The following is a 23697-nucleotide window of genomic DNA, read 5'->3' as shown; positions in this document are numbered from 1 at the left end:
TTGGGAACATTTTACATAACATTTTGGATAGCAATCATGTAGCGCAATACGCTGAGCACTAACATTGGGGGTTTCTAAATCTCCAAGTGACGTGGTTCAGATGAAACCCCCCGATGGAGCCACTCACTATAATGAGGAAGCAGATGGCTTCTGTTAAGCGTTGTCCTTTTTGTAAGAAGTGTGCAAAACTTTGGCAGACCGTGCTTTTACGCAAGCCTAAAAAGACGGACACCACCAGATCATAGGCCAGAAAGCGTGCACTGTGCTTCCATCTGCCTCATTATAGGGAATCTTCTGCAGGGGGTTCCGTCTGAATCACGTATTTCAGAGATTTACACAGAAACTCCAGTGTAAGTGCTCAACGCAGTGCACAGGATAAATGTGAGCCGAGCCTTACTGCTTACTGCAATCTTTGAGAGGCAGAATGAACAAATCTACAGCAGGTGAAGAATTGGTTTTATTTATTTTCTATGCTGTTTGTATGGTATAAGTGACTAGATGACTTTATTCTTCGGGTCAGTGAGATTACAACTACACCAGATTTATATTTTGGGAGCTATAATTTTTCCATATTTCAGTCAACAAATTCATGTGAGGGCTTGTTTATGCTTTCTATTCTGATTTTTTTGAGGCAAAATTAACAAAAAAACAACAATTCAGGAATTGTTTCATTTTATGCCATTCCGCGTGTAGTAAAATTGATAAGGCAGCTTTATTCTTTGGGTCAGTTCGATTACATCAATACCACATTTATATATTTTTTTCATGTTTTGGCACTTTTACACAAAAAAATTGGGCTCAGTGTGTAGGAGAGAGGAGACAACTGAGGTTCCCTGCCACCTCCTTACACTCCTCCCTCCTAGAATATGGTCATCACCAACTACAATGTCTCCTGTAAACTTACCACAGTTTATTAAACACATGCAGTCTCTGTCTGATGTCGCTGATGAGTCCAACATGACCTCAGTTCGGCTGAGGTGTAAAACCTTAGAAACAAAAGCGTTCCAGTTTCTCTTAAAGTGGGTCCGACTGACCCCAGACCTTGGCTCCTGGGACCCATTCAAACATACTGGCCCGATGGCTACATAGTCCTGACCTGGCTCGTTCCTCGGGTCCTCCTGCACAGCTTCTTCCCGTCCCTCTTTTTCTAGATTACGGGCCCATTAACAATTTGGTGCGTTGCTTTTAACAGGGGAATAGTTCAGGGTTAAAAATGGGTAAAGTTCAAGGTAAAATAGTTCATTCCTTATAGCAGTTACATGCATAGTTCATAGCAAGCAACACTCTTACAGTTTCAGCCCTGTAATCCAGCAGGGGACGCACAACCATGCGTAAAGAAACTTGGAGGAGGGGGAAAACAAAGTCTTTCAACTGTGACTGTGATGGTCACCACGACACCCAGTTTGGGTGCCATACAGGGCTCCTTGCCCTCGAGAGATACAGGACAGTCTCTTCACTCACATTCTTTCTGCAGTGTAACCAGTACAACTTTCTTAAAGGGGCTGCATCAGTCAATACACGGCCCTTGGTTAGAATAGTGGGCCGCATTTGGACCCTACACAACAATGTATGTATGGGCCAAGGATCCGCTAGAGGAGGAGTCTCCACTGCTTCTCTTCCGTGCCCCCACCAGCGGTGGCCCCATGGCTCCCAGAGCTTCCGGCTCTGGTGATGTACCTGTGGCCGCCACACTCTGTTCAGGCACCGCTTCCTACTGTCTTGCTGCAGGAGTTGCGACCGCTGCAGTCAGCCGCTCACAACTCTGGATCTCCTGCGGTTGTCCTTTCTCCAGACTGGAGGTGATTTTCACAGGCACCGCATATGGTCCTCGGGGCCCTTGCTCCTTTACAAAGATGACAGCGGTCCAACAGTTAAAGGGGACCTCTATTAGCAATGGATCCAAGGTTCACGTAAACTTTATCTCCAGGATAAATCCGCAACCCCTCGTGGAGTCAAAGTACCGGACAATGCCGTGGATCACCCGTCCTGCCATAGCTCCCCTGTCAGGGCACTGCAGCTCCTTCACTATGCAGCACTTCTTCTCCTTGATGACTCCCCGGATCCACCAGGCCTCCTCGAGAGAGCGCACCCTGGGCTCCTCCAGACATATGTCGGACGAGGCAGCGGGACTACGCCAAGAGTAACAAGGTGGCACGGGGTGGTAGACATGTCCGAGTTTACTAAGACACTGTCAGTGAGCACCCCGGCCCCTTGCACACAAGCAGACAAGTGAAGTCCCGGTCCTGTGGTACGGTCAGCTATCTCCATCATATGTGTACTCCGGCCATTGGGGATGAGCTCGCAGGAAAACACCACAGTTCTCAGTTCTGTTCCAACGGGAAAACTTTACTAGAACAATACAATGCTTCCTGCTCTGTCCCTGCAACTTCGTGAGACGGCACGGTCTCCACAGCTCCCATTCAGACCGGGAACTGGGAAGTTTTTCTGGGATCTGTCCTACAACGCAAGGGCCTGTCCACACAGCCCGACTGTCCTTGGCATCTTGTGTCCCCCCCAACCGTGGCACCCTCTACTTCTGGCAGTAAAGGGCGTCCTGCTTCTGGCAAGCCTGCCCGGGTTCTGCTGCTGCAGGAACAGTACATTCCTTCCCTGAACTGGCCCCCTTTTTTACTCCTTCTGTCCCTGACAACTTTATACACATGTAGTCATATAACATTCACAGTTCACTACACATTACATATAAAATATTATACATGAAACTTGAGGGAACCATTAGGAGAAAGGCGGCAACTGAGGATCCCCGCCACTTCCTTACATAAATATAAATATCAGTAGGGTCCATATATTCTTTAAATACATTTTTCAGAAAAACAAAATCTTATGAAAAAAATAAAAAGATTATGCCACATAATTGATTTCTATTTTAAATATCATGCTCCAATTCACTCATCAGTCATTTTTCCCTCTCTTATGTGTATATCCCTTTAACCAGCTCAGTGCGTGAGTTGCTGTAATTGTGAGCAGTTTCCTTTAAAAAGCATGCCCTATTTAAACACAGGCTTCTGGCACTTGTAGTTTTCCTGACCACGACCTATCGGTATTTCCTTAGGAAACAACTACAAATCCCATCAGACACTGCACAGCAGAGAAGCCTCTGATTGACCCAGCCAACTGGAGCAAGGCAGCACCAGATTCCCTCCTCCAACAACTGAGCACCCTGCTGGACTGTTCCTGGGCAATGTGCTTTGGCTGCAGATTTCCCGCATTATGAATTCAGGTTTGATTTGTGAATTTACGAAAGCAAAAACATAAAAAAACAACAGTATGTACATGGCTGGTGGGAGCATAGACACGCGCACTGCATACCCGTCGTTTTATATAGTCAGGGTCTAGGAATGGAACTGCATCCAATATAAAACCCCGCTTATACATACTAATGAATTCTTGCATGATCCAGACATGATTCTTATAAGGCTATGTATGCACTTATCAGACATGTATCCATTTATAGTCGAGAGGAGAATTGCTGACATCAGATGTAGGAAACGGGCAGATCATGGCTATCCGCATTCCAAAAATCACACCTTGGCTGGGTTCACATTGCGTTAAGGGGGTGCGTTTAACATATCCGTTACATAGCGGCATTAAAGCTATGTAACGGATGCGTTAATGCACCCATAGACTGCTATAGACGAGCACATCGCTAACGCATGTCATAATTGGCATGCGTTAGCGATGTGCCGTCATTCTGTGACGGACCCTCGGACGCGGTCTGCAGTGTCCGAGGGTCCGTCACTGCTAGAGCAGATGAAGCATCTGCGCTAGCGGGATCACATAATGCGATCGCGGCTGGGAGTAGCGTTAACGCAGTCCGCCAACGCTAATGCATTGAACGGACTGCATTAACGCTATGTGAACCCAGCCTTAGTGTATGTGCTTACAATGTGAAATGCCAAAAAACCTGCCATCAGTTCCACGCGGTGAATTATTTACCCTGTTATGTAGAACACTAAGGACTGTATGGGAAGAAGAGAAACGGGGGAATAAACTGGATAGCTAGAGATCTCTCCCCACCCCCCGAGAGAGCAGTATGTGCCCACTCTAAGACCTGCACGAAAATGCCGGGGGAACATCATTATGAAGATCATTATCGAGCATGGTTCCATTACCTAGCCTCTTCTCACTAAGATCTATGGTCACAAAATTTTCATCACCAAGTAGCCGCCTCCTTGGTATTTTTTGTCAGTATATCAACTTACGATTGCGAAAATCCAATAAATTGTTACATATGTAAAAATGAAAGAAAAGCCACACATGCTATTTTCATCAAATAGTTTTTGATCTTTGTCAAGGAATCAATTCAGGGAAACAATTCCGTGAGATCCAATGTGGGGAATTTCTACACAGCAAGAGGGCTCGCCTTTTTGGATTTTTGCTTGTGTACTAAGTAGTGATGAGCGAAGTGCTCAGATATGATGTTTGGCAATCCATGCATACATTGCGACTGTCAAACAGCCGAAAGACAGGCAGCTGCAGCGACTCGACCATATTTTTCCAGTTTGCTGAAGATGCTCGGATAACTCCTTATCCTGGCACGTTCTCTCATCACTAGTACTAAGCTTTATGACAATCCAAGTAGGTGCAATTTCGTTACTAAGATATTTATTAGAAAAATGTACCTCCTACTAAAGGCCAGCTTCAATCATTTGACATTCCCAATTCGGGTACGGACCGCCACGTACAAAGTGGCTGCAGATCTCCTGACCCTTACTCAACAGTCTCATATCATGTATGCAGATGTTGGATGTGTAAAGCCGGCCAAACCAATACTGTATATATTCAGATAAGTAAATAAGAAAACCACTAAAAATGAAACCCTGAACGGCTGAGTCTGCGCCAAGATGTTGACAATGGGAATCTAATATTTGGGGCAAGGTAGTTGACGCATAGCTATGATGTTTCCTTGCCTGAGGAGGTGGTGATGGCAAACTCAGTAGGGGGGTTAAAGAGAGGCCTGGATGTCTTCCTGGAGCGTAACAATATTTTATCTTACAGTTATTAGGTTCTTTAGAAGGACGTAGATCTGGCGATTTATTCTGACAGAATTTTATAGGCTGAACTGGATGGACAAATGTCTTTTTTCGGCCTTGCTAACTGTTACTATGTTACGTTATTTTTTAGTCTAGATGCAGAAATATGTTAGTAGGTTTTATTTTAGTCATGAGAGTGAAAGCCATAGCTGGACAAAGCTTTTCTGAACTTTCTTAATGGGCAGTTCTAAAGTGTTAGTCGTATGGACTTGAATTGTAAGGGAATATGCACACGTCATCTTGTAGATGTTGGTGTACCCATTGAATTTTCAAGCATAAGACACTTCAGGAAAATAGCAGTGTTTTTCCTACAACTTCTTTTTTGGTGTCTTTTGTGTGGTCTCTGCAATCAGCATTTTTTTTAACATTATGTGTACAATCTTAAGGTGCTTGAAAAATGATCAGTTCACTTTTTAACCACTTTGCAGCTTTCTAGGCCTGAAAAAGGTCAAAAAAATGGAACAAATCTGCTGCAAGTCATTCTGACACTGCAAACCGGGTCGGACTGGGGCCCACAGGGGGAATTGACACTAGGGACCCACTCTACAGCTATGTGCAAATAACTTAGCCATTATCCCCGATATAGTGGCCCGTCAACTGTAAAACACAGGGGGCTGCTGCACATCTACTGTGCGCCACTATAACTGGGATGTACAATTACCGTAGTTTGAAATAAAAGATGCTTCGAAGAAAACAAGTTATCACCGATCCACAGGTTAGGTAGGTGATAAGTTATTGATCGGTGGAATCTGACCATTGGAAACCACACCGATCGGAAGAATGGGGAACTTTTATCCATGACAGGACACTTTTATCCCCATTTTAAAATGGAGCAGCAGATGGGATTTCTGACCGTAGCTCCATTCTTCCTCTTTAGAGGCTTCCAGAAAAGGCCAAGTGCAGCCTCTTAGGGAATGAATAGATCAGTGGTCGAGTCTTACATGCTGCTCCATACTAATGGAGATAAGAGTTCATATTCTGCAGATCGGTGCAGGTCCCAGCAGTTGAACCCTCACCAATCTATGATTTATCACTTATCCTTTGGCCACGTTCACACGTTCAGTATTTGGTCAATATTTCTAAGTCAAAACCAGGAGTGGCATAATCAGAAGAAAAGAACTATAGAGACACGTCACCACTTCTGCATTTATCACCCACTCCTGGTTTGGGATTAAAAATACTTAGACAAAAGACTGACCCAATACTGAATATGTGAACATGGCCTTAGGATAGGTCATTACCATATTTTACGCTTTATAAGAGGCACTTTTTCCTCAAAAATTTTTTTGGGGAAATGGGGGTGCGTCTTATAGTGCGTATATACCTTATCGGTACCGTTGCTGCAGGCTGAGATGAGGGGGTGCCTGGCAGTGCAGCTGAGGGGCTCTGCCGACATTTCGTGAAAGGCCAGAGCCCCCGCAGTTCCGTGGTTTACTGTGAGGTGGACTCCGGGAAAATGGACGCCGGGGGGAGGCGCATGATCAGATGGAGATCTCGGCATCAAGATCTCAGGAGATGAGATTTCAGCGATGACATCGCAGAGTCAGAGGGCTCTGAAGACAGTATAATGAGGAGAGGTGAGTATTAGAGGGGGGCCCGTGTCAGCGGTGGCACCAGGCTCCCTCCACTCATGGACCCCATAGCGTGTGTACCTCCCCCCATTCGCCCAGGGCCTAGGTTTTCTGAGTGGTGCCGCCGGCCCTGGTTGTTGCAGTGGGTCGGGACTGTGTGCACACGCCTGCGCACTCCTCTGCCTCCCAACAGTTTTAAAGGGCCCGCGTCCCTAAATTTTTGTTCCCCCTTCTTCCTCCATCTCTCTGGGGCCCACCGGGCATTTCACCGGTTTCCCGGTGGGTCAGTCCAACCCTGACTGCAGAATATATATTCATTCTTTTGATCATTAGTGGAGCATTTTTGTCCTGAGCAGACCCACCTGAAAAAGACGTAGTGCATGTTCACAACGCCTTTTGATTCCTTTGACTCTTCCTTTTCATACTTTCTCAACATCATGGGTATTTGCTCCGCAGGACATCCAGTTCTTAGCTTTGGAGTGGACTAACTGTTCTATTAATTATGAAGGAATGCCGAGTTATATGGAAAAAAAAAAAGACAGATAAAAGTATAAGAACCAAATAGTCAACTATCTCCAGTGCGGAATCGCTGATGTGGAAATTCTGCTGCAAAATCAAAAACAGGAAAAAAAAAAAAAGGCTGCAGATTTTGGTGCATTACTGGAGATTTGTTGCATACTTCTTGATCATTTGCAGTGAAAATGGTGAAATCTACAATTTTTTCCACATCATAAATCAACATATTGTGAATTTTAAATTGTAGACTTCCCCTACAATGTTTTAAAGAACCTATCAGCACGATTTTGCATGTTAAAATAAAGACCATGTCCATAATGGCGCTTATGATATACAGATTAAATAGATCCCTTTAGTGAAGTATAGTGGATGATTTTTAACCCCTTTGGTTTGCATGTTAATGACCAGGCCAATTTTTACAATTCTGACCACTGTCCCTTTAAGAAGTAGTAACTCTGGAACGCTTCCATGGATACCAGTGATTCTAACATTGTTTTCTCGTGACATATTGTACTTCATGATAGTGGTAAAATTTCTTTGATATGACTTGTGTTTTTGTGAAAAAAAACGGAAATGTTGCAAAAATTTCACAATTTTCCAACTTTGAATTTTCATGGCCTTAAAACAGAGAAATATGTCACACAAAATAATTAATTACTAACATGTCCCTCATGTCTACTTTACATCAGCACAATTTTAGAAACAAAATCTTTATTTGTTAGGAAGTTATAAGGGTTAAAAGTTGACCAACGATTTCTCATTTTTACAACACCCTTTTTTTTTTTTTTTAGGGACCACATCACATTTGAAGTCACATTGAGGGGTCTATATGATAGAAAATACCCAAAAGTGACACCATTCTAAAAACTGCACCCCTCAAGGTGCTCAAAAGCACATTCAAGTAGTTTATCTTTTCGCCCCCAATTTTTTATTTTCCCCAAGGGTATCAGGAGAAAATGGACCCCAAAAGTTGTTTTGCAATTTGTCCTGAGTATGCTGATACCCCATATGTGGGGGTAAACCACTGTTTGGGCGCATGCCAGAGCTCGGAAGGGAAGGAGCACCATTTGACTTTTTCAACGCAGAATTGGCTGGAATTGAGATCAGACACATGTCACATTTGGAGAGCCCCTGATGTGCCTAAAGGGAAACCCCCCAATTCTAACTCCAACCCTAACTTTAGCCCCAACTCTAACTATAGCCCTAACCCTAGCCCTAGCCGTAACCCTAATGGGAAAATGGAAATAAATACATTTTTTAAATTTTATTTTTCCCTATCTAAGCAGATGATAAAGGGGGGTTTGATTTACTATTTATAGCGGATTTTTATGTTTGGCTGCTGTCACACGCTAAAAGACGCTTTTTATTGCAAAAAATAGTTTTTGCATCACCACATTTTGAGAGCTATAATTTTTCCATATTTTGGCCCAGAGAGTCGTGTGAGGTCTTGTTTTTTGCGGGACGAGTTGACGTTATTATTGGTACCATTTTCGGGTACATGACATTTTTTGATCACTTTTTATTCCGATTTTTGGGAGGCAGAATGAACAAAAACTAGCATTTCATGAATTTCTTTTGGGGGGCGTTTATACCATTCTGCGTGTGGTATAATTGATAAAGCAGTTTTATTCTTCCGGTCAGTACGAAGATGGCAATACCTCATTTATATATTTTTTTAATGTTTTGGCGCTTTTATACAATAAAAACTATTTTATAGAAAAAATTATTTTTGCATCGCTTTATTCTGAGAGCTATAACTTTTTTATTTTTCCGGTGATAGAGCTATATGGCGGCTTGTTTTTTGCGGGACAAGATGAAGTTTTCAGAGGTACCACGTTTATTTATATCCGTCTGACGAAGGCAACCCCGAAACGGGGTGGGCGCATCCCGGGGTGTTATGAGTTCATTTTCCCCTTCAGCATTGAGGTCTGATGAACTCCCTCTTCTGGTGAAGGAAGGTAGTGAGGCTGATTACCAAACACCTGAGCTGGTAGAGGATGACTGGGTGACGGGAATTGCTGACTGGATATAAGGCAGTCGACGCCCTTCTGCCTTGCTGGTGATTTCTCTGAGGGATTCTAGGAGACCAGTCTGATTCCTGCTCCCCAAAAGCTAAGTTTTCTGCCTTGCTTTTTGCATTTGTGTTTTGGTTTTATTTTGCCTTGCTTTTCTGGATTCTGCCATTCCCTGCTGGGGTGAGCTGAATTCCTTTGTGTCTTTTTGCTCTGTCTTCAGAAAATACCTGAGTACTGACATAGTCTTTTTGAAGCCTAGCGTCTTCAGGGCCTTTTTCCCTGTCAGTCTGTTGGCTCTTGTTTTGATAGGGTTTTTGGCGGATTGCAGACAGCAGCTTTTCTATCCTGTCCTATCTAGTTAGCTTGGGCCCCATCATTTGCTCAGTCTATCTTTTTATCTGTGTTAGTGTTTTTTCTTCTTGCTTCACCGTCATTATATGTTGGGGGCTGCCTATTGCTTTGGGGTCTGCTCTGGGGCAGTTTAGATTTCCCTTTCTGTCTTTAGGCTATGTAGTTCTCCGGCTGTGATCGAGGGGTCTAGGAACCCCCCACGGCTACTGCTAGTTGTTGTTGTTAGGTTCAGGGGTCTGCAATCCGATAGCTGCCAACTTCTCTGGTTTTCTGGACTTAGCTAGCATTTCTGTTTTGCCTCCTACGGTGACTCGTTCATAACACCGGGGGATTCCATTGCCACATGAGGTATTGCACTAAGCATTTCTCTCCAGCTCACTTTTCAGCCCCTATGTGATTTATTCTTTGCTCATACTATTGCACTGGATCCATTGTGATCCTGTTCTTATATACATTGTAGACCTTATTGATGCACTGTTGTTATATTGATTGCATTGGCACTTTACTATCATCTAGGTTTTTTTTTATATATATTTATATTTTTTGAGCATTATTTTGCACTTTTACTCATGCATTGGCACTTTTCGTGTACCTCATGTTAGATACGTTATTAACTTTATCTTGACATGACCTAGCATTCATTTAATTCTATTTTATTGTATTTCTATGTCCCCTGTGTTGTGCCCTTTTTGGCATTGGTTCCCTGCCCCTCTTTTATACTCAATAAAATTTGTAAATATTGGACATTATTTCGTTTTTTTTAGTTGTTTTTCTCCCATGGGCATTAAGGCCCAGGGCACATGGACGGAATAGTACGTCATATGTCGGAAAGGGGTTAATCACCATTTGAAGTGTTGATGCAATAAGCTTTAGGTGCATAGGTCGGAACTGTGAGTAGGGTCTTGTGTGTGTATGACACGTCTCTGCTTTGTGAGTGACCTGCTTCCTGTTTGAAAGTTTGTGCTGTCCCCGATGCACAGGTTCATCTCCTGGCGATCTTCAATTAAATTGTGCTAGTAGCTGCACATGCGCAGATAGACATCGTGGTGGTCTTCAGTAAAATGATGCCAATGATGTGTAGATTGGTAGCCCCCAACTGAAGCGCAGATGTAAAAGGGGGTCTCAGGGTAACAGACACTAGCTTAATTTTATATGGGTAGTGGGTTTCTGTTATGTTTTGTTTTTTACGAGTTAATTTTTTCATATGAGGCAAGGTCAGGCAGTAAGCTGTGGAGTCCATGAGCAGGTTAATTCCAGTTTTAGCTGGTGTTTTTTTTACGCTCTTTTTCATGTTTTTGATTGGCTGCTTTGAAAAAGACCGGGAAGAAAAAAAGGTATAAAAATCTGGGGTGCTGCCAGATAACTCCTCCTGTCAGGAGAACAAAGATAGATGGACAGCTTACTTCAGCAGCTGGTGCAGAGGGCAGGAAAAGAGGACGGAGCAGAATGGCTAAGGCTACTTTCACACATCAGTTTTTTGCCGTCAGGCAGGATCCGGCTTTTTTTAGAAAAAACGGATCCGGCATAAATTTTGGAGAACTGTAGAAACGGATCCGTTTTTTTGCTGGATCCGTCTCTGTTCCTGGCGGCTGGCCAATTGGATCTGAGCATGCGCAGACTTAAAAAAAACGGATCCGGTTGCTGGATCCGTCTTTTTCTGGATCCGGCGCATTCCGGCGCCCATAGACTTTCATTGTAGCAAAAAGCTGGAAGCGCCGGATCCGGCGCTTCCGGCTTTTTCGCCGGAGACAAAAAACGTTACAGTAGACGTTCTTTCAAGACGCCGGAATGAGACAAGTTGCCGGATCCGGCAAAAAACGGATGAAACGCAATGCCATCCGGCGCGATCCGGCGCTAATGCAAGTCAATGGGGAAAAAACGGATCCGGCATTGCATTTTGCCGGATCCGTTTTTTCCAAAAAAAGCCGGATCGCGCCTGAAGGCAAAAAACTGATGTGTGAAAGAGGCCTAAGAAGCTGCCTAGCTATAAAACCTTCCTCGGTAGCTGATGAAGCTATTTCTCAACCTGTATCACTTTTCCCTCGTTGATCCACAGCTGAAACACCGCCAGCGTCCCGGAGAAGCAGGAGTGCTCAGAGAACTTGCAGACCCAGGGTGTCATATTCTCTGCCAGCATCTTCAGGAAGTGCGTGCGAGGAAGCCGAGACCTTGTCCCCAGAAATCTCACAGCCAAGCGCGACATCTCCTGCGTCATCAAGACACGGTGCATGCGACGTCATCAGGATTCGCCGATGATGCGTCTAGCCGCCGCGGTCATAAAAGCACTCGGCGGCCCAGTATACGGCAGACCCTGCAGCCAAGGTCGTGTCCCACAGCAGGAGAAACGGATGGGGGCCCTTTCCTTGCAAATAGGAGAATTTTAGTCTTATCCATTAACCAGGGTTTTGTGTTCTCCCTTCACATGCTGTCATCAAAGTTGTTTTTTTACTATTTAAAATACAACATTTGGCTACAAGTCAAGCTATCTTTGAGCAATAATATGCGAATTCCTAAGTCCCTTTGTCACTGCCATTGATCAGTCTTTCGCCAGCTGGCACCGGAAGCCAACAAGGAAGGAGCATCATTCCCATATCATCTTTGTTAAATAGTCTGGGGTTAATTCCATATTTCATTGAAAAATCCCTAGCTAACAGAACATGGGCTGACTACTCAGCCACATGGCATCAGTGGTTGAATTTTTGCATCAAGAACAGTTTTGACTATGCAGATTCTCGTCCTGAGCCAGGAGTGGTGTTCTTTTGGTGATGCATAGTGTTGGCTTTGCACCAAAAATACCTTTAGCAATTATGGCCAAAAAGATAAACTCTGGTCTCCTCAGACTTAATATTTTCCCACATGCTTTTCGCAGACTTAACGTAGGCTAGGCAGGAACAAACCAGGGTCAGATTAGGGCCTTTCCTAGTATGAACAGGGATCTGTTGGGTTCAAATGTTGATCTCATGGTTTGTACGTAACCTGTGCGCAGCGCCGCCATTAGGGCATTACTGCTCTTACTGCTGTATGGGGCCCGGTGAGCAGCAGTACACAGAGGGACCCACAGGTCTGGGGCCCCACTCTTGTTCTTCTGCTGATCGGGTCTCATTGTGCACTAAAATAATATGCACTGCGGCGCACACGTCGACGCTGGGGCCCGAGAGCCTTTTTGGAGCTGTCCACGGCCGCCTAACCTAGTCAGCTGCGCAGCTACTGCTCGGCTGTAGCTAGAATGTATGGGCTTTTTTCAGGTCCTGACTACTGCCCATGCATTCTAGCTGTCTCAGTAGTGAATGAGCTAGAATGTATGGGCTCCTTTCAGGTCCTGTCAGCAGCCCTTACATTCTAACTGCTTCACTGCTGAAAACACTAATCAATAGTATAACGTGGCACAGCTGTCAGTGCACAAAAGAAGGTTCCCACACCAGTATAAAATAATCAAAAAAATTTTTGGCACTCAACTCGTTGCAAAGATGAAGAATTTTTATTTGCAGTCACAAATATAGACGTTTCGGCTGTATCAACTAGCCTTCATCAGTAAACAAGACTGCTCCTCCTATCTCTATAATTTTCTGGACATTATATTGTATGACCAATAGTTAATTAGGTGCTATTGGAGGTGATACCATCCACTATGTAAGAACTGGTATATAAACCTGTAGATTTCAAAGAGAAGGGGTAGTAGAGAAATATTCCAAACGAGATCATATACAGGATTATTAGATCTGTGACTTTGAAAAGCTCCAAAGGTTGCAACAATCAGAAGTTGGCATAAACATCCTATGGCTATTCCTGAAGGGAATTGTCCCAAAGGGGATTACTTGTGGGACTGTTAAATCCTGTGACTCATAGAAAACCCCAATTTCGTGCTGTAAGAACAGCAGCTGGCTGTAGTTTCAAATGTCTGTCATTGGTGGGTGGCAGCAGGACCTGTGTAAACGCGGCATCCACCGCTGGTATGGCAGGCCTAATTAACTATTGGTCATCTATAATAATAATTGCCCTAAGCAACTTCCGGTTGTAACAACTTCCGTCCAGTTGTAACCGGTGACGTCACCGCACACCTCTTTCCATGTTAACCCTCAACACACCACTCCTCTCACCTTTCACCATCTCCACTCATGTCCACTCACTCTTTCACTCCACATACGACCCTTTCTCTCACTCCGTCTCTCATACTCACGCCGTCATCGCCGCTGATCCACGATCCCCGACATCTTCTTCCGCCGGCGCCATCCTGGATCCAGACGTCCTCCACGCCGGCGACATGTTCTTGCGGCGACGCTATTTTGGATCGGCGAAATCCCGCGATAGTCAAGATGGCGTCGCCGCAAGAACATGTCGCCGGCGTGGACGACGTCGGGATCCAAAATGGCGTCGGCGAAATCTCGCGAGATTTCGTCGACGCCATTTTGGATCCTGACGTCGTCCACGCCGGCGACATGTTCTTGCGGCGACGCCATCTTGACTATCGCGGGATTTCACGATACTCAAGATGGCGTCGCCGCAAGAACATGTCGCCGGCGTGGACAACGTCTGGATCCAGGATGGCGCCGGCGGAAGATGTCGGGGATCGTGGAGCAGCGGCGATGACGGCGTGAGTATGAGAGACGGAGTGAGAGAAGGGGTCGTATGTGGAGTGAAGGAGTGAGTGGAGATGGTGAAAGGTGAGAGGAGTGTGTGTGTTGAGGGTTAACATGGCAAGAGGTGTGATGCTATCGCATCCTCCTGATGCGATAGCATCGGGCCATAATCTAGTACAATATAATGTCCAGAAAATTATAGGGATAGGAGCAGTTTTGTTTACTGATGAAGGCTAGTTGATACAGCCGAAACGTCTATATTTGTGACTGCAAATAAAAATTCTTCATCTTTGCAACGAGTTGAGTGCCAAAAATTTTTTTGATTATGCTGAAAACACTAGACTCCCCGGGAACGACTGAGGCAAGTATAAAAAACGTTTTTGTTTTTTTAAATGGGTGAGGTGGGAGGGAGTGAGACTGCACATGATGAAGTGTGTTTAAGGGGGTACTGCACATAATGAAATGACAGGGGGATAGGGGGCTGCAAATGATGATGTATGGGGGACTGCAGATGAAGTGAAGGGGGATAGGAGACTGTAAATGATGATGTGGGGGTGATGGGGACTGTAAATGATGATGTGGGGGTGATGGGGACTGCAAATAATGATGTGGGGGTGATGGGGACTGCAAATAATGATGTGGGGGTGATGGGGACTGCAAATAATGATGTGGGGGTGATGGGGACTGCAAATGATGATGTGGGAGTGATGGGGACTTCAAATGATGATGTGGGGGTGATGGGGACGGCAAATGATGAAGTACACTGACACTGTATACTGTATTCAAAAAAACCTACAAGAAGTAAAATAAACAAAAGTAAAATAAACAAAAACCCTGCTATAACTAAGTAAAAAGCAAGTGGGTTTAAATAACACAGAGTTCTTACTAATACGATTTTTGGTAAAAAAAAAAAAAGCATGAAAGCCATCTCACCGTCGCCAAGGTGACCCTGATCGAGACGGTCCTACACTGTCTAATATTAAAACCTTACCATGTGTCAAAGTCAACCTCAGTGTCTGAATAAGGGCAGACAAAAGAACCAGGTCCCGACCTAAGGACACCAGCCAGGAGAAGCTTTTAAATGTGATTTACAGCTCAGGAGAGGGAGGTCACACCCCGACTTTCACAGAATGCAAAAAATACAAAGAAAATAACAAACAAAAATTGAGCTTAGTTGCATTGCTTTCTGTGCAAGTCAGGGTTTAGCCTCACCCGCTTGAGCTGTAAATCCTGTGTTATTTAAACGCACTTGCTTTTAACTTATTTAGTTATAGCAGGGTTTCTGTTTATTTTACTTCTTGTAGGTTTTTTTTCAATGTTTTATGGCCAAAGTGAACATGCGTTTATATGCTGCATGTATACCAATGTCAACTAAGCTCAATTTTTTTTTTTTTCACTGCATACAGAGGTCCTGTGTATGTCACTGGTGATGACTTTATTACCTATACACTATATGCAGAGCTCCAGTGTATAATGTCACTAGTGATCACTGTATTACCTGTACACTGACACTACTTTATATTCAGGGCTCCTGTGTATAATGTTACTGGTGATCCCTGTATTACTTGTACACAGACACTGCATACTAAGTACAGATCTCCTGTGTATAATGGCACTTATGGTGATAGTATTTTTTTTCATTAATGATCAGTATTGTATAGTATTTAGTCACAATGTGGTGGTAATATGTTGTCCAGCCATGGTGTGGCAATATTTGTTCCTTGTATGTGCTATTATTTGGTGACTATGTGGTAGTAATATGTGGTCTGTTCATGGTGTGGTGGTATTTGTTCCTTGTATGTAGTATTATTGGTCACCATGTGGTGGTAATATGTAGTCTGGACATGGTGCGGTGCTATTTGTCCCTTGCATGTGATATTGTTCGGTCACTGTTATGGTAATATGTGGTCTGGACATGGTATATATCCGAAAAAAGAACATATGAACCCAAAATCTCAAAAATATAACAATCTTTGTTACATAGCAAAAAGACATACATTACATAGAAGTTTAAAAGTGGGAAACCAAAAAAGAGGCATCACCACCCACATCCATAATAGTAAGAGGCTGCACATATACAAAGAAACTCCAATAGTTGCTTTTCCATGCCACATAGCCATGAAAAGGTGTCCCCAAGTATACACAATACAATTTCACAACAATCACCGGTATTATACCAGTAATATCTAAAGTGCAAACATGAACTTTTACCTCCTGTGGGTGATGATGCCAGCCCCAACGCACGTTTCGGCGTTCAGCCTTCTTCCGGGGGTTGACATCACACCTACAAGAGCATATCTTTATACTGGGACCGCTCCAATGAAAAGTGCTCTGACAAAACTCATTCTCTTAGATGTACTCTGATAGATCGTGTGACCAACTGCGGCCTTGCTTGTTCACGCCCTATATCCACAGGGACCAATAGAGTGATGGCGGGGTGTGCCTAATCTAAATAGTGGGCAAATAATCCCATTCTCTCAACTAATCAGAGAAGGTACTCGTCGTAACACGCCCCTCTTATCACTCCTTCACACATACATTCCCGATCATAAAAGATCCATGAAGTTCCCAAGGTGAGGGTGTCCCAATCAGTGACAGGCGCAGTCCGGCTGCGAATTGGCGCGGCATTCGAACGACGCACGCCACCGCTACCGTCGGTAGATCGACGCTAGCCGCTGATCTCCCGACGGTTGCCGCGGGTCATCTCCTGTCGCATGGAGGTCAGTGGCGACGCAGCTGGGAGATGACCGACGCAGCGCTCAATGTGCGGATGGTACCCAGGGTCCAGAGGAGACCTGGGCACCATAAACCTGTAAAAAATAGAATTAAATAAAAAATAGTGATATACTAAACTTCCGACGGCCCCCAGACTCTTTCACTCCTCTTACTACATGCCCGGCATCTTTCGGTCCCAGTAATGCTTTGCGCGAAAGACCGCTGATGACGTCGCGCTCTCGCGAGAGTGAAGTCATCTCCAGTCCTTCGCGCTAAGCATTACTGGGACCGGAAGATGCTGGGACCGTGGATAGAAGATAGTGATATACTCACCTTCCGACGGCGCTCGGATTCATTCCCTCCTCTCACCACGCGCCCAGCATCTTCTGGTCCCATTAATGCTTTGCGCGAAAGACCGCTGATGACGTCTCGCGAGAGTGACGTCATCTCCGGTCCTTGGCGCTAAGCATTACTGGGACCGGAAGATGCCTGGAGCGTGGAGAGGAGATCGAGGGCCGTCGGAAGGTGAGAATAACCTTTTTTTAAAAATTTTTTTTTATCTAGAATACCCGATGTGAATCGGGCCACCATCTAGTATATTCCCATACAGTAAAGGATATAGAAGTTTGATTCACATTGAAACTTTGCTATGGGTTCAGAAAATAATAATGTCACGTTTTGGCTTTGTACAGACCATATGACCATGGTCTTATCACTATAAATTCTGTCTTGTGCCTTTATGCACAGTACTACTCATATGTTTCATTCCCTATACATTGATTTTTCTAGTTAGACATCACACTATACTTATTTTTCAGAAATGTCACCCTCATTCCATTTACCTGGCCCCATCGAAGTGGAACGCAAGTTTATCCCAGGACCAGGTGTAGAAAAAAAACTGTGTGCACTAGGGGCAGGTCTGCTTGAAGAAATAACTTTTCGAGACTCATACTATGATAACTCTGACCTGCGCCTGACACTGAGCGACATGTGGTTGCGGAGAAGGGAAGGCAGTTGGGAATTAAAGCACCCACCGCAACGAGGAGCAAGAGGCCTTAATGGAGCTTCCACACAATACATGGAGCTTACTTCAGAAGATGATATTATTAGCAGAGTGAGCGAAGAGCTGGGCGTCCCATGTCCACAGAACATAGAATCTTTTGGACTAAATGAATTTGCCAGCTTTGTGACACGTAGGCGCAGGTTCCAGTTACCTTTGGTTGAAAACTCAAATACCAAAGTTGTTGTAGACCTCGATGAGGCAGATTTTGGTTTTGCAGTTGGTGAAGTGGAAGTCCTTGTGAAAACACAGGAAGAAGTTAAAGATGCTCTTCAGAAGGTGGAAGAAATCTGCAGACAATTAGGTAAGATAAATTATGTGGAATAATGCAAGTTGGGGAACTCCAAAAGCTGTAAAATTATTTTAAAATACAGCTTTGGCAAAAATTAAGAGACCACCACATCAAAACCCAGCTCATTCTCCAGACCTGAACCCCACTGAAAACCTCTGGAATGTAATCAAGAGGAAGATGGATAGTCACAAGCCATCAAACAAAGAAGAAAGAATGGCTTAAATTTTAGCGTCAGGAGTGCATAAGGTCACCCAAATGCAGTGTGAAGACTGGTGGAAAGCATGCCAAGACGCATGAAAGCTGTGATTAAAAATCATGGTCATTCCACAAAATATTGATTTCTGAACTCTTCCTGAGTTAAAACATTAGTATTGTTGTTTCTAAATGATTATGGATTTTCTTTGCATTATTTGAGGTCTGAAAGCACTGTTTTTTTTTTTTTATTTTGACCATTTCTCCTTTTCAAAAAAAACAAAACAAAACAAAATTTATTGCTTGGAAATTTGGAGAGATGTTGTCAGAAATTTGTAGACTAAAAGAACAATTTAAATTTTACTCAAAAATATACCTATAAAGAGAACAATCAGACAAACTGAACATTTGGAAGTGGTCTCTTAATTTTTGCCAGAGTTGTATATATATATTTTTTAATTATGCAAATATTTTGTTCCTCCAATGAAAGTTAAGGTCTATTCACTCATAATTGTTTAATGTAAATGAACAAAAGAAGAACGGAGAACATTTTGAGGAATATCAAGCTAAGTGCAGACTTCTGGTCAAAGCTGTCTTTTGTGACTTGAATCATATTTATTATATGCTTAAGACCATGTTGAGTATTTGATTAGTATTTTATCTCAGTATGTGTAAGCCAAAACCAGGAGTAGGACAAAGTATAATAGAGACATGTCACCACTTCTGTATTTATCACCCACTCCTGATTTTGGCTTACAAATACTGAGGTAAAAAAACCTCACCAAATACTCAATATGTATTTTTTATGGTATGTCTGACAAAGGGAAGACTCACTGAAAAGATGCATGGCTTTTTGGGCAAATGGACGTGACCTCACATGCAACACCATGTGCCAAGATTGCTGCATACATTTCTAGCACAAAGTAAGCTAATTAAGGATGTAAGCTTTGAACAGCTTTATCATACCACATTAACAGCTTTGATAATTTGGAGTATTTTAAGACTACGGTACATTTTTTTTTAGGTTGCCCATCTATACATTAAAATTGTTGTTCTACTGTACAACGCCAATGCAATCCAAAGTGTGAACCAAATCGTTCATACTACTGCTCATCATTATGTAGTGGTGTAAGGCTATGTGCCCATGATCTGGAACTAGGGCCACCTTGGATGCAGAGTATTTTCGCTGCGTCTGAAACGTTGTGAATCCGCATGTGTTTTCTGAACCGTGAGGATTTATCACATTCAATACATTCTATTGATGTAATTTCTGTTGCGGAGACTAGTGTCTCCACAAGAGAAGATGACATGTTGCGGTCCTGTCAGTGTCTCCGGGTGAGCCACAGGTGCACATACATGCATAGTGGACATGGGATTTATAGAAATCCCATCCGCTATGTTGTAACATCCGCAGTTTTGATGCTGCATAAATACGAAATGTCAAACCTGCAGCAATTCCTGATCGTGGGCACGTACCCTAAGAAAGCTTTAACATGCACCTTTAGAAAAGCACTGCAAGTTTGTGAATGGTACTACTAAGGCTGAGTTTACACGTGGCGTTTTTTTCGCGTTTCCGCGGCGGTTTTAACTGCGCGATTTTGCCGCGAAAAATAAGCATCCCATGATTTCCTATGGGATTCCGCAATGCTGTGCTAATGCTGCGGTTTTTACCGCGGCGGAATCGCTTCGTGGTAAAAAACGCAGCATGCTCATTAATTTTGCGGAAGATCGCGGCGATTCCGCACCCATAGGTATGCATTGTTCTGCTTACTTTCCTTATGTGGCTGTGCACACCATGCGAAAAGTAAGCAGAACATTTGCGGATGGTACCTACGGCCCGGAGGAGAGGAGACTGTCCTCCGGGCTTTGGGTACCATATCCCTGTAAAAAATAGAATTTAAAATAAAAAATATTGTTATTCTCACCTTCCGACGTCCCGCGCAGCCTTCCCGCCTCTCTCCGAGCTCCCGGTCCCAGTAAGCCTTTGCGAGTGATGACGTCCGTTCTCGCGGGAACGCGATGTCTCGCGGTCAGTCGCGCGACATCATCGCGAATGACCGCGAGACGTCGCGATTCCGTGAGAATGAACGTCATCGCGGTAATTCGCGCAAAGGACTACTGGGACCGGGAGCGTGGAGAGAGGCGGGAAGGCAGCGCAGGACGTCGGAAGGTGAGAATAACAATATCTTTTATTTTTTTTATTATTTTTTACAGCCTATCTTTTACTATTGATGCCGCACAGGCGGCCTCAATAGTAAAAAGTTGGTCACACTCGTCAAACACTATGTTTGACGAGTGTGACCAACCTGTCAATCAGTTCTCCAAGCGATGCTCCAGATCGCTTGGAAAACACTAGCAATTCTGCAAGCTAATTACGCTTGCAAAATGCTAGTTTTTCCGCGGGAAAATCGCGGGAATTTAAAATACGATTTTCCCGCGGAATGGAATTCCGGAATTCTCGCTGTAATTTCCGCGAGAGTTCCATTACGTGTGAACCCAGCCTAACTCTTCTGTATCCATTCCTTTTTAGATAATTAAAAAATGCTGTTATTTACAAAAACAGAATAAGGGCTTCTGCAAATGTCCGAGCCCGGTCCACTAATGCACGGATTGGCCATGGGACTCTCAACCGGAGCATGACAGCTTTGTGTATTTTTATGAAACTGCCGCTCTTGGGTTGGCAGATCCGCAGCCAATCCATGCATTGTGATCCGAGACTGGACCATGATGCATGGACATCTGCAGGAGAACAAAAGAGGAGGGAAAAAATGTAACTCCCTGACAGCATGCCACATGCACCAGAGTTTTGGCCTAATTTCTGGCACAACACAACTTGCACCACAATTATAAAGTATGAAGACACGTTTTCAGCCATTCTCGACAAGGGGGCATGGCCTATCAGGAAGAAGGAAAAGTGGTGTGGCGTAAATGGAGATCCAGTGCACTAATATTGTACCAAAATTGGTAATATTAGTAATATATCCCATCTGGTGCTTGGAGATGGTGACAGCATGGGCCTGCGTGGCTTCAAATGCCAGGACTGAATATCAGCCCCAGTCCTGCCCACAGCCAATGTCATTTGTTGCTAACCTACACAATTTGCAAATTACAGCAATAGTAATTCAGTCTAAAGTACCTTAATGAAAATTTCAAAGGAAAATCAGTGTAAATTTTGTGGCAATGTTACTTGGCTACGTGCTAGTTTTGACTGTATTACTACAGTATTTATCCAGCAGCTGAAGTGTCTTTTCCTTTTTCAGGAGTGTATCGAGAGACACCGGTCCAGGGCAAAGTGTCAACGTTTCTCCAGATGAATCGCGCTGATCATTACAGGCAGCTGTTGGAAGCCAATGTAATTTGATCCTTGTAGAAACTAATCAGGAACGGTCTGATGGACACTCCATTGTATTGTATTAAATGAAGCTGTAAGTGTAATCTAGAATAAATGTCATATGCCAAGCAAGTGAGCAAGAATTTCCTCTAAACATCAGGTGTAACTAGTCCTCAAGTAGTGCTGTACTGCAACTTTCTAAAGCCCCCATGCACATTAATGTTGACTAAACCTGCAGATAACAACTTGTTTGGCAGACAGTCTAGTGTGTGTTGGAGTCGGGCAATTGATTGTTGGAGGAGTTAAAGGGAAACTGGCAGTAGGGTTAACTCTCCTATGAGCAAACAGGATAAAAAAAAGTTGAATAAAAAACCTCTATCTGCTATCTGATGTCTTATTCCAGAGAAATCCACATTTTTCTTATATGTAAACTAGATGGAGGCCCGATGCTACCGCAGCGGGAGGGCGGTATTGTCAAGATGGGGGCAGGCTTTGCAGTGTTGAGAATCTCTCCCCCCATGTGCTCACCCACCTATCCACTCTCTTTCCCCATGTGCTGACTTCTCCCGTCTGTGCTCTCTTCTTTGACCTGTCTACCCCATGTGCTATCCCCCTTGTCATGTTTCTCCGGTAACTTGGATAGCCGTCCTTTCCTTTGATGGTATATTCTTGGTATTTTTTTGATGTTGGAGTTGATATTTGCTTTTTAAAGGGGTTTTCCCACGAAGGAAAGTTCATTTTAAAAATTGTCTGGGCAGTGGAGAAAGCAATCCTGACATAACAGCAGGAGATCGCAGAGGATAAATTTTGTAAGGTAAAATATTGTTTAAAAACAGTCAGTGAAATTTTGTACCTCACAAAATGAATCCTCAGTGATCCACTGTTGTAATGTCAGTATTGTCTTTTGCTTCCTCCCAAACCCAGGAGATGTGGTATGCACCGTACACGGTCAGACACAGACAATTTTTAAAATGAACTTTTGTTCGTGGGAAAATGACTGGCTTCCTCTGCTTGTAAACACGTCGCGCATCTGCCACCGGGATCTGCCAAATGATTCACTGCGCCTGCGCGGAATTAGCGCAGGCGCAGTAAATCAGACCGCTGCCATCTTTGTTAAGACAGATAGCGGCGGTCACATTAAAACTGCGCATGCGCTCCTCCTGTACAAAGATTGCGGCAGTCAGTGAATCATTCGGCTGATCCTGGCGGCGGCGTGTTTGTCGTTGTTCCGCTGGTGGTACCGCGCAAGAAGCTGCGTATGGCGTATACAGTGTGTGGTGCGTATGGCGTATACAGTGTGTGTGGTGTGTACGGCATATACAGTGTGTGTGTGGTGAGACGGTTTTCCCCTGGTGGTACCGTGCAAGAAGCTGGTACCACCAGCAGTTTCCATATTGAGACACCCATCACTTGGGTGTCCCAATATGGCCGTCGGTGATCTTCCGCCGCTTGGAATTCTGTGATCCGGTCACATCTGGACAGAACAGGAAGTGAAGACATTACACGGTAATTATATGTTAGATGAGCTGTTAAGATCTATGGGCCGGACATATATCTCCCCCTGAGCTTATTTTAAAAGAAGGTGGGAGTTACCAGGGTGAGACATGTAATGGCTGACATTGCACTTTATTTGGCAAAATAAAAAGATGAATTTTTTTAATTCACTCAGGTTTGGATGCTGTCCTTCTATTTTACTGATGTAATGACTGACAGTCTGATCTTCTAATACACATGTCTCACACCGGTAACCTGAAAAAGCAGACCTATCTCCAGGCACCATGTTATACAGCAGGAGGAGCGGAGCAGATTATACTGAATATTTTCTCACAAATCCATGTATCAATCTGTCTTAATCATTTAACCCTCTGCTCTTTCTAGGATTTGCAGTCCAGTGGGTGGTCCTATCAGTGATTGACAGCTGTGTGAGATAGCTGTCAATCACTGATTGGACTGCCCACAAAATAAACAGAAATATCCTTTTAAAAAGTCAACATTTATTAGTTATGTAGTAAAAGCAAATGTGCCC

The 23697-nt window shown here is 43.9% G+C and overlaps 1 protein-coding gene across 1 annotated transcript; it reads left to right on the top strand.

The window, feature by feature from the left end:
* Positions 1–3023: 3023 nt before the first annotated feature.
* On the top strand, positions 3024–22054 carry THTPA (thiamine triphosphatase). The gene is made up of 3 exons (XM_073575401.1): positions 3024–3238; positions 17615–18160; positions 21601–22054. Exons 1-3 carry the CDS (start codon positions 3229–3231, stop codon positions 21699–21701), a joined length of 657 nt encoding a protein of 218 aa, XP_073431502.1. The 5' UTR covers positions 3024–3228; the 3' UTR covers positions 21702–22054.
* Positions 22055–23697: the final 1643 nt, after the last annotated feature.

Source organism: Dendrobates tinctorius, unplaced genomic scaffold (assembly GCF_039654945.1).
Source record: "Dendrobates tinctorius isolate UK_male_01 unplaced genomic scaffold, ASM3965494v1 ptg000044l, whole genome shotgun sequence".
In the NCBI taxonomy this organism is placed as follows: Eukaryota; Metazoa; Chordata; class Amphibia; order Anura; family Dendrobatidae; genus Dendrobates; species Dendrobates tinctorius.
Note: the sequence above shows the minus strand (reverse complement) of the source record. Positions and strands in the feature narration are given on the sequence as shown.